Source organism: Mesoplodon densirostris, chromosome X (assembly GCF_025265405.1).
Source record: "Mesoplodon densirostris isolate mMesDen1 chromosome X, mMesDen1 primary haplotype, whole genome shotgun sequence".
NCBI classification, from domain to species: domain Eukaryota; kingdom Metazoa; phylum Chordata; class Mammalia; order Artiodactyla; family Ziphiidae; genus Mesoplodon; species Mesoplodon densirostris.
In genome coordinates this window covers 86,375,913-86,387,938 of record NC_082681.1, presented here as the reverse complement: position 1 = coordinate 86,387,938, position 12,026 = coordinate 86,375,913, and the positions used below count along the sequence as shown (strand labels likewise).

General features: G+C 40.6%; 1 protein-coding gene across 8 annotated transcripts in view; it reads right to left on the bottom strand.

The window, feature by feature from the left end:
- ARHGEF9 (Cdc42 guanine nucleotide exchange factor 9) overlaps window positions 1-12,026 on the bottom strand; it is a 207,306-nt gene that overhangs the window by 63,806 nt on the left and 131,474 nt on the right. For all 8 annotated transcript variants that reach the window (XM_060087328.1, XM_060087326.1, XM_060087325.1 and 5 more), the window contains one exon: window positions 2,785-3,017. In XM_060087328.1, coding sequence (XP_059943311.1) covers window positions 2,785-3,017 — 233 coding nt within the window. The remainder of the gene's footprint in view (window positions 1-2,784; window positions 3,018-12,026) is intronic.

Here is a 12,026-nt window from a genome sequence, read left to right as displayed (position 1 = left end):
GCTGGCTGCCTCTCTCACGATGGTTAGAGGGGGGTATGTCACCATCTCTAACCTTCCCCACTAGCTTTAGGAGTGGGTGAGAGAAAAAAGTAAATAGCTGTGGTCCAGCCTGAACCCTGCTCAGAGCCCTCAGGCTTCCAGATGAGGTCTGAGCCCAGCACCCTAGTGAGGAGACTGACTGAACCAAGATTGTCTTCTTCCAGACAGGTCAGCTAACGTCCCTCTTGTACAGAGTCTTTCTTGTTATCAGCTTAAGCAAGGTTGGGTGGGGGGTGGGGACATGTCACCCTTCTGTAAACAAAGGTAGTATTATTCTCCATTTACCATTCTCTATCCACCTAATCTTCTCCCTCGGGAAGAACTCTGCCAGCTTGCATTTCAGACCTACCTATCTGAACACCTATCGACCTAAGTCTTCAACCTGGCAGTAGCCTCTAAGTGTCTTCAAACCCAAGCTACTTTGACATGCATTGCAGGAGCTATCACCTTGATACAGCTTCCTGAGGCCTGCAAGAAGGAGTAGCCCATGGCCTGGGGATAGTGCTAGGCCCAATGGGTCACCCCAGATGAGGACAGGGATTGATGTAGCCCGCCACTGACTGAACCATTCTCTCAGCACCCCTGAGCCTAGGGGTGGAAGGAGAGGGGACCAGAGACCCAGAGGGTAAGAAGGCCTTGAGGCAGGGTTTCCACTCACAAGGTGAAGGTGCACATGAATGGGAAATCCCAGGGAGATATGCGATCTTGTTCGCTCCCACTAAACACAAAAGGCCCTAGGGTTGCTTTGGTCTAAAAGACAAACATAATTTTTGGCTGTGCTTTAAATTTGGTCCTTGGGGGGCTCTTAAAAGCATTTATGTAAATACCTAATTTACCTAGTTAATATCATCAGTCCAGAAGTATGATTTTTAGAGCAGACACTCAGGAGTAGGTGGGAGATAAGCTGTGATATAAAAACATTTGAGAATCACTCTTTAAATATACTGGTTTTAAAACCATTGGTCTGAAAGCAGCTCCACTGAGATTTAGGTACAATAGTGGCTGCTTCTGGTCACTTAGCACCTTGAAGTATTCCTGTGGAGATCATTTAGATTCATTACAACATGGGATGGCAGAACTAGAAAAGGCCTTCCAGACTGGCTAGTACAATGGCTCACAAATCTTCCTCGACATGAAAATCACCTGGAGGGCTCTTTAAAAATTTAGGTTCCCAGACCACTGTCCATACTTTGTGTCCCTGCTTTGCCACAGACTTGCTCTTTGTCATTTCCCCTTTCTGGAACTCAGTCTGTCTAGCCATAGAATGAGTAAGTCTGACTAGAAGACCTTCCTCTAAGGCCCTTTCCATTTTAGGTGCCATACATGTTTTCCATTTTTATTTTTAAAATATTAAGATATTTTAATTGGGGTTCTTTAATATCCTATTAGCTCTCACAAGTTTTCTCCTTAGAAAACTTGGGACTCAGTTTTGGCAATGGGCTGTATTAAATCTTTTAAGTGAGATTTAGTCACCTCCAAATTTCATGTCTAATTAGTACTCCCACTATCCCCCAGCTAGTAAACAGACTCAGGGAGAAGGGGACAGAGTCCTCCTTTGCAAGGTCCTTCTATACCTGCCTCGCTCACAGCCAACAGAGCAAGGAAGGCAGAGTTACCACTGGTGGCGTTACTCACACAAAGGGAGAGTCCACCGCTACCACCTATGGTTTCAAATCTGAAATCTGTCCAGGGTTTCAGACCACTGAAGCACATAACCCATGATATGCTAAAGAACAACATCAACTTAAAAATGAACCTAGGGATTGGCCTAGAAGCTTGACATAAACAAAACCAACTGACGCATACCAATGGCCTTATGCAACTAGGTCTGGAAGTCAGCTCCAAGGAAACCAGGCAGCAGAGCCAAATGAAAGTAGGAAGCAGTCCTGATGAGAATCAGGCAGACACTAAGGGAAATTGGACAAAGGCCTTCTTTATTCTTATAGTGATCAATCAGGAAGAGAGCTGAGAGCTGGGCCAATAAACCTAAGATCACGGATTTAATACCAATTAAAAGCAGGCTATAAATAGGCTCGGGGCTCTAGGTCATGAAGCAAAGCACGTGAAAAAATAGGGGATGGTTCACTGTAGACCATTCCCATTGTTGGAGATGACTCCCAGCATATACCTTACTAATAGGGGGTTAGGAGTATCATTTCCATTCAGAGAAAGATAAGCTCCTTGGTCCTTTTTGGGTTGGTTTTCTTGAAAATACTGAAAAACTTTGAAAAAACTTCAGGGGAAGTATCAAGTCTATTTTCCCCCAGTCATGCTGTGTGTCTAAGGGGAAGGTACAGTTGGGATGAGGCAGAGGAGGGTGTAAAAGACTAAAGAAGACGAGGGGTGTAGCCTTTCAGAAGAAATCTAAGGTCAGTACAAGTTGGGCGGTCTGTTACCAGGATATTTGACTCTATTGAGCAGAGTAGAATAAACAGTTGATTCGCTTGGCTGAACTCAGGACTAAGGACCAGGCAATAAGCTTCCTGAAGGCAGTGTCTAAGTGGTACAATAAAGATGAACACTGATTTTGTGTATATATTGATTTATAAGTTTATAAGCAACTGCTAAGCATTGTCTCACTTTATATACACAACAGTCTTCAGAGGTAAGCAAGAATATGTCATCATCCCATTGTGTATGTAAGCTAACAGAAACTCAGAAAAGGCAAAAGGACATACATTCTCAATAAGGATTAACATTTACAGGAGGCTCTCTCCTTCACTCCTGCCTCCCTCAATCCCTTACCTATGGTCCTGGGCGGTATACTTGAGGAGCTCAGCCAACTGTAAGGGATACTTGCAGATCTTCTGCACTGGCGTCAAAAGGAAACCATCAATAGCAATGTCGATCATCTGCTGCAAGAGGCGACAGGCCTCAAAAAAGTGCTGGTAGCGGCTGTCCTTCATCAGTTTGGAGAGCTCCATACAGGCGTCCAGGTGGTTGTTACAGTACTCAGAGTATATCCAGAATCCATCTTGCTGTGAGCAGAGGAAAGATAGAGAGAAAGGGAAAGGCTACTGAGGACTCCAAAGGAAGTTCTGCAGAAATGGGAAAACAGACCCTCTACTTATGTAGAAATAGAAAAATGATAATGTCAATCTTTCCTACATTGATTCATAATTTAATAATAAATACATTACTTGGGAATTAGACAAACTGTAAAAATGCATATATAAAAATAAATAAAAGAGACCTTCAAGATGGTGGAGGAGTAAGACATGTAGATCATCTTCCTCCACACAAATACATCAAAAATACATCTACATGTGAAACAACTCCTACAGAACACCTACTGAATGCTGGTAGAAGAGCTCAGACTTCCCAAAATGCAAAAAATTCCCCATGTACTTGGGCAGGGCAAAAGAAAAAAGAAAAATAATAGGGATGGGACCTGCACTTCTGGGAGGGAGCTGTGAAGGAGGAAAAGTTTGCACACACTAGGAAGCCCCTTCAGTGGTGGGAACAGGTGGGGGAAAAGCTTCAGAGCCATGGAAGACAATGCAGAAACAGGGGTGCAGAAGGGAAAGTGGAGAGATTCCCGCACAGAGGATCGGTGCTGACCAGCACTCACCAGCCTAAGATGCTTGTCTGCTCACTCATCGGGGTGGGTGGGAGCTGAGAGCTGAGACTCAGGCTTCAGAGGTCAGACCTCAGGGAAAGGACTGGGGTTGGCTGTGTGAAGACAGCCTGAAGTGGACTAGTGCACCACAGCTAGCCAGGAGGGAGTCTAGGAAAATGTCTGGACCAGCTGGAGAGGCAAGAAACCACTGTTTTGGGGTGTGCGAGGAGAGGGGATTCCTGCTCCTTGTGCCCACAGAGGGCAGAGCACCACCTAAATGACCTCCAGAGACAGGAGTGAGCCGCGGCTATCAGATCGGACCATAGTGACGGGCATGGACTGTTAACACTGCCGCCACTGCCACCAAGAATCCTGTGTGCAAGTGCAAGTCACTACCCACACCCCCACGGAAGCCTGTGCAGCAAACCATGGCCAGGGTCCCATGATCCAGGGACAACTTTCCTGGTAGAACACACGGTGCACCACAGGCTGTTGCAATGTCATGTCAGCCTCTGGTGCTGCAGGCTCACCCCACATTCTAATTCTAACTACCGTACTTTTCCCTCTCCATGGCTGGAGTGAGCAACAGAGCCCTAATCAGCTGCTGCTTGAACCCACTCCTGTCTGGGTGGGGAACAGACACCTGAGGGTGGCCTACATGCAGAGGCAGGGTCAAAACCAAAGCTGAATCCCAGGAGCTGTGCGAACAAAGAAGAAAAAGGGAAATTTCTCCATGCAGCCTCAGGAGCAGTGGATTATATCCCCACAATCAACTTGATAAAACCCTGCATCTGTGGAGTGCCTGAATAGACAACAAATGTTCCCAAAATTGAGGTGGTAGACTTTGGGAGAAACTGTAGACTTGGGGTTTGCTTTCTAAGTCTGATTTGTTTTTGGTTTTATGTTTCTCTTAGTTTAGTTTTAAGTGCTTGTTTTCACTGGTGAATTTTGTTTATTGGTTTGGTTGTTTCCTTCCTTTATTTTAAATTTTTAAAATATTTTTATTTTTAATTTTTCCCCTTTCTCTCTTTTTTTTTGTGAATGCATGTGTGTATGTATCTTTGTATGATTTAGTCTCTTTAGGTTTGATATCATTTGTCCTAGGGTTCTGTCTGGTAGTTTTGCTTTTTTTTTTTTTTTTCTGTTTTTGTTGTTTGGGTTGTTTGTCTGTTTTTATGAGTGAGTGTGTGTGTGTGTGTGTGCACGTGGGTACATTTCTTTGTCTGATTTTGTCTGTTTAGTTTTGTTTTTACCATTTGGTTTGGGGTTCTATTTGTTCATTGTTTGTTTTTCCTTCTTTTACTTCCAAGCTGTGTGGCTGGCACGATTTTGGTGCTCCAGCCGGGTGACAGGCATGTTCCTCTGAGGTGAGAGAGCCGAGTCCAGGACATTGGACCACCAGAGACCTCCTGGCCCCATGTAATATCAATCAGCAAGAGCTCTCCCAGAGACTTCATCTCAACACTAAGACCCATTCCACCCAACGGCCAGCAAGCTCTGGTGCTGGATGCCCCATGGCAAACAACTAGCAAGACAGGAACAAAAACCCACCAATTAGGAGAGAGGCTGCCTAAAGTCATGCTAAGTTGACAGACACCACAAAACACCCCACCGGATGCGGCCCTGCACACCAGAAGAACAAGATCCATCGCCACCAACCAGAACAAATGCACCAGTCCCATCCACCAGGAAGCCTACATAAGCAAATAAACCAATCTCACCCACTGGGGGCAGAAAACAAAAATAACGGGAACTACAAAGCTGAGGAAAAGGAGACCCAAAACACACTAAGTTAAACAAAATGAGAAGACAGAGAAATATGAAGCAGATGAAGGAGCAAGGCAAAAACCCAGCAGAACAAACAAATGAAGAGGAAATAGGCAGTCTACCTGAAAAACAATTCAGAGTAATGATAGTAAAGATGATCCAAAATCTCAGAAATAGAAGAGAGAAAATACAAGAACTGTTTAACAAGGACCTAGAAGAACTCAAGAGCAAACAAACAGTGATGAAGAACATAATAAATGAAATGAAAAATACTCTAGAAGGAATCAATAGAAGAATAACTGAGGCAGAAGAATGGATAAGTGAGCTGGAAGATAGAATAGTGCAAATACCTGTGGCAGAGCAGAATAAAGATAAAAGAATGAAAAGACACTTCTGGGGCAACATTAACTGCAACAAAATTCAAATTATAGGGGTCCCAGAAGAAGAACAGAAAAAGAAAGTATCTGAGAAAATATCTGAAGAGACTATAGTCGAAAACGTCCCTAACATGGGAAAGGAAATAGTCTATCAAGTCCAGGAGGACCAGAGAGTCCCATACAGGATAAATCCAAGAAACATGGCAAGACACATATTAAGGAAACAATAAAAAATTAAACACAAACCAAAAATATTAAAAGCAGCAAGGGAAAAGCAAAAAATAACATACAAGGGAATCCCCAGAAGCTTAACAGCTGATCTTTCAGCAGAAATTCTGCAAGCCAGAAGGGAGTGCAGGACATATTAAAAGTGATGAAAGGGAAAAACCTACAACCAATATTACTCTACCCAGCAAGGATCTCATTCAGATTTGATGGCAAAATTAAAACCTTTACAGACTAGCAATCAAACCAGCCTTACAAAAAAATGCTAAAGCAACTTCTCTAGTCAGGAAACACAAGAGAAGGAAAAGACCTACAAAAAATAATTAAGAAAATGGTAATAGAAATATACATATCAATAATTAACTTAAATGTAAGTGGATTAAATGCTCCAACCAAAGGACACAAAATGATGAATGGATACAAAAACAAGACGCATGTAAATGCTATCTACAAGCAACCCACTTCAGATCTAGGGACACATACAGACTGAAAGTGATGGGATGGAAAAAGATATTCCAGGCAAATGGTAATCAAAGGAAATCTGGAGTATCAATACTCATAAGAGACAAAATATACTTTAAAATAAAAACTATTACATGAGACAAAGAAGGACACTACATAATGATCAAGGGATCAATCCATGAGAAGATATAACAAGTGTAAATATTTATGCACCCAACATAGGAGCATCTCAATAAAAAAGGCAAATGCTAACAGCCATAAAAGGGGAAACTGACAGTAACACAATCATACTGGGGAGTTTAACACCCCACTTTCACAAATGGACAGATAATCCAATATGAAAATAAATAAGGAAACACAAGCTTTAAACGATGCATTAAACAAGATGGAATTAATTGATATTTATAGCACATTCCACCGAAAAACAACAGAATATACTTTCTTTTCAAGTGCTCATGGAACATTCTCCAGGACAGATCATATCTTGGGACACAAATCAAACATTGGTAAATTTCAGAAAATTGAAATCGTATCAAGTATCATTTACAACCACAGTGTTATGAGACTAGATATCAATTACAGTGAAAACACTGTAAAAAATACAAACACAGGATGGCTAAACAATACATTACTAAGTAACCAAGAGATCACAGAAAAAATCAAAGAGGAAATCAAAAAATACCTAGAAACAAATGACAATGAAAACACATTGACCCAAAACCTATGGGATGCAGCAAAAGCAGTTTTTAAGAGGGAAGTTTACAGCAATACAATCTTACCTCAAGAAAAAAGAAAAATCTCAAATAAACAACCTATCTTTATACCTAAAGCAATTAGAGAAAGAAGAAGAACAACAAAAAAAGTTAGCAGAAGGAAAGAAATCATATAGATTGCATGAGAAATAAATGAAAAGGAAATGAAGGAAACTACTGTTTCAATATATGCAAATCAATCAATGTGATGCACCATATTAACAAATTAAAGGATAAAAATCAGGGCTTCCCTGGTGGCACAGTTGTTGAGAGTCCAGCTGCTGATGCAGGGGGCACAGGTTCATGCCCCGGTCCGGAAAGATCTCACGTGCTGCAGAGCAGCAGGGCCCGTGAGCCATGGCCACTGGGCCTGTGCATCCGGAGCCTGTGCTCTGCAACGGGAGAGGCCATAACAGTAAGAGGTCCACGTACGGCAAAAAAAAAAAAAAAAAAAAAAGGATAAAAATCAAATATCAATAAAACTAAAAGCTGGTTCTTTAAGAAGATAAAATTGATGTACCAGTAGGCAGACTCATCAAGAAAAAAAGAAAGAACAAGACTCAAAGGAACCGAAATAGAAATGAAAAAGAAGTAACACCTGACACTGTGGAAATAAAAAGGATCATGAGAGACTACTACAAGCAACTATGTGCAAATAAAATACACAACTTGGAAGAAATGGAAAAATTCTTAGAAAAGTACAACCTTCCAAGACTGAACTAGGAAGAAGTAAAAAACATGAAGAGACTAATCACAAGCACTATAATTGAAATTGTGATTAAAAATCTTCCAACAAACAAAAGCATAGGGCCAAATGGATTCACAGGTGAATTCTATCAAACACTTACGGAAGAGTTAACACCTATTCTTCTCAAAATCTCCCAAAATATAGCAGAGGGAGGAACACTTCCAAACTCATTCAATAAGGCACTATCACTCTGATACCAAAACCAGACAAAGATGTCACAAAAAAAGAAAACTACAGGCCAATATCACTGATCAACATAGATGCAAAAATCCACCACAAAATACTAGCAAACAGAATCCAACAGCACATTGAAAGGATCATACAACATGATCAAGCAGGGTTTATCCCAGGAATGCATGGATTCTTCAATATATGCAAATGAATCAATGTTATACACCATATGAACAAATTGAAGAATTAAAACCATGTGAGAATCTCAGTAGATGCAGAAAAGGCTTTTGACAAATATCAATATCCATTTATGATAAAAAATTCTGAAGAAAGTAAGCATAGAGGGAAGCTACATCAACATAATAAAGCCATATATGACAAACCCACAGCCAACATCGTTCTCAATGGTGAAAAACTGAAACCATTTCCTCTAAGGTCCAGAACAAGACAAGGTTGCCCACTCTCACCATTATTCAACATAGCTTTGGAAGTTTTAGGCATGGCAACCACAGAACAGAAATAAATAAAAGGAATCCAAAATGGAAAAGAAGTAAAACTGTCACTGTTTGCAGATGGCATGATACTATACATAGAGAATCCTAAGGATGCTACCAGAAAACTACTAGAGCTAATCAATGAATTTGGTAAAGTTGCATGATACAAAATTAATGCTCAGAAGTCTCTTGCATTCCTATACACTATGATGAAAAAATTGAAAGAGAAATTGAGGAAACACTCCCATTTACCATTGCATCAAAAAGAATAAAATACCTAGGAATAAACATACCTAAGGAGACAAAAGACCTGTATGCAGAAAACTATAAGACACTGATAAAAGAAATTAAAGATGATACAAATAGATGGAGAGATATACCATGTTCTTGGATTGGTAGAACCCACATTGTGAAAATGAATGTACAACCCAAAGCAATCTACAAATTCAATGCAATCCTTAAACTACCAATGGCATTTTTCACAGAAGTAGAACAAAAAAATTCTCAATTTGTGTGGAAACACAAAAGACCATGAATAGCCAGAGGAATCTTGAGAAAGAAAAACGGAGCTGGAGGAATCAGGCTCCCTGACTTCAGACTATACTACAAAGATATAGTAATCAAGACAGTATAGTATTGGCACAAAAAGAGAAAGATAGATCAATGGAACAGAAGAGCAAAACCAGAGATAAACCCATGCACCTATGGTCACGTTATTTTTGATAAAGGATGCAAGAATATACAGTGGAGAAAAGACAGCCTCTTCAGTAAGTGGTGCTTGGAAAACTGGACAGCTACATATAAAAGAATGAAATTAGAGCACTCCCCAACACCAGACACAAAAATAAACTCAAAATTTATTAAAGACCTATATGTAAGGCCAGACACTATAAAACTCTTAGAGGAAAACATAGGCAGAACACTCTATGACACAAATCACATTAAGATCCTTTTTGACCCACCTCCTAGAGAAATGTATATAATAACAAAAATAAAGAAACAGGACCTAATGAAACTTAGAAGATTTTGCATAGCAAAGGAAGCCATAAACAAGACAAAAAGACATCCCTCAGAATGGGAGAAAATATTTGCAAATAAAGCAACTGACAAAGGATTAATTTCCAAAATTTACAAGCAGCTCATGAAGCTCAATATCAAAGAAACAAAAAACCCAATCCCAAAATGGGCAGAAGATCTAAATAGACATTTCTCCAAAGAAGATATACAGACTGCCAACAAACACATGAAAGAATGATCAACATCATTAATCATCACAGAAATGAAAATCAAAACTGCAATGAGGTATCACCTCACAACAGTCAGAATGGCCATGATCAAAAAATCTAAAAACAATGAATGCTGGAGAGGGGTTGGAGAAAAGAGAAGCCTCTTGCACTGTTGGTGGGAGTGTGAAATGATACAGCCAGTATGGAGAACAGTATGGAAGTTCCTTAAGAAACTAAAAACAGAACTACCATATGACCCAGCAATCCCACTACTGGGCATATACCCTGAGAAAACCATAATTGAAAAAGAGTCATGCAGCACAATGTTCATTGCAGCTCTATTTACAATAGCCAGGACATGGAAGCAACCTAAGTGTCCATTGACAGATGAATGAATAAACAAGATGTGGCACAAATATACAATGGAATATTACTCAGTCATAAAAAGAAACGAAATTGGGTTATTTGTAGGGAGGTGAATGGATGTAGAGTCTGTCATACAGAGTGAAGTAAGTCACAAAGAGAAAAACAAATACCATATGCTAACGTATATATTTGGAATCTAAAAAAAAAAAAAAAAAAAGGTCATGAAAAACCTAGGGGCAGAACAAGAATAGAGACGCAGACCTACTAGAGAATGGACTTAAGGATACAGGTAGGGGACAAGTAAGAAGGGACAAAGTGAGAGAGTGGCATGGACATACATACACTACAAAATGTAAAGTAGATAACTAGTGGGACACAGCCACATAGCATAGGGAGATATGCTCGGTGTTTTGTGATCACATAGAGGAGTGGGATAGGGAGGGTGGGAGGGAGGGAGACACAAGAGGGAAGAGATATGGGTTTATATGTATATGTATAGCTGATTCACTTTGTTATACAGCAGAAACTAACACACCACTGTAAAGCAATTATACTCCAATAAAGATGTTTAATTAAAAATTCTAGAAAACATAAATGCTGGAGAGGGTGTGGAGAAAAGGAAATCATCTTGAACTATTCGTGGGAATGTAAATTGATACAGCTACTATGGAAAACAGTAAGGAGGTTCCTTATAAAACTTAAAATAGAACTACCGTACGACCCAGCAATCCTACTACTGGGCATATACCCTGAGAAGGCCATGATTCAAAAAGAGACATGTACCACAATGATCACTGCAGCATTATGTACAATAGCCAGGACATGAAAGTAACCTAAGTGTCCATCAACAGATGAATAGAGGGATGTTGGAAGATGGCGGAACAGTAAGACGCAGAGATCACCTTCCTCCCCACAAATACATCAGAAATTCATCTACACGTGGAACAACTCCTACAGAACACCTACTGAATGCTGACAGGAGACCTTAGACCCCCCAAAATGTGAATGAAAGGCTCTTGGTGCTGCAGCCAGGAGTCAGTGCTGTGCCTCTGAGGTGAGAGAGCCAACTTCAGGACACTGGTCCACAAGAGACCTCCCAGCTCCACATAATACCTAATGGCGAAAATCTCTCAGAGATCTCCATCTCAACACCAGCACCCAGCATCACTCAATGAACAGCAAGCTACAGTGCTGGCCACCCTATGCCAAGCAACTAGCAAGACAGGAACACAACCCCACCCATTAGCAGGGAGGATGCCTAAAAACATAATAATACCACAGACACCCCAAAAAACACAACCAGATGTGGACCTGTCCACCAGAAAGACAAGATCCAGCCTCATCCACCAGAACACAGGCACTAATCCCCTCCACCATGAAGCCTACACAACTCACTGAAGCAACTTTAGCCACTGGGGACAGACACCAAAAACAACGGGTACTATGAAACTGCAGCCTGCAAAAAGGAGACCCGAAACACAGTAAGATAAGCAAAATGAGAAGACAGAAAAACACACAGTAGGTGAAGGAGCAAGGTAAAAACCCACCAGACCTAACAAATGAAGAGGAAATAGGCAGTCTACCTGAAAAAGAATTCAGAATAATGATAGTAAAGATGATCCAAAATCTTGAAAACAGAATAGACAAAATGCAAGAAACAGTTAACAACGACCTAGAAGGAATATAGATGAATCAAGCAATGATTAGAAACACAGTAAATGAAGTTAAAAATACTCTAGATGGGATCAATAGCAGAATAACTGAGGCAGAAGAATGGATAAGTGACTTGGAAGATAAAATAGTGGAAAAAACTGCTGCAGAGCAGAATACGGTAAAAAGA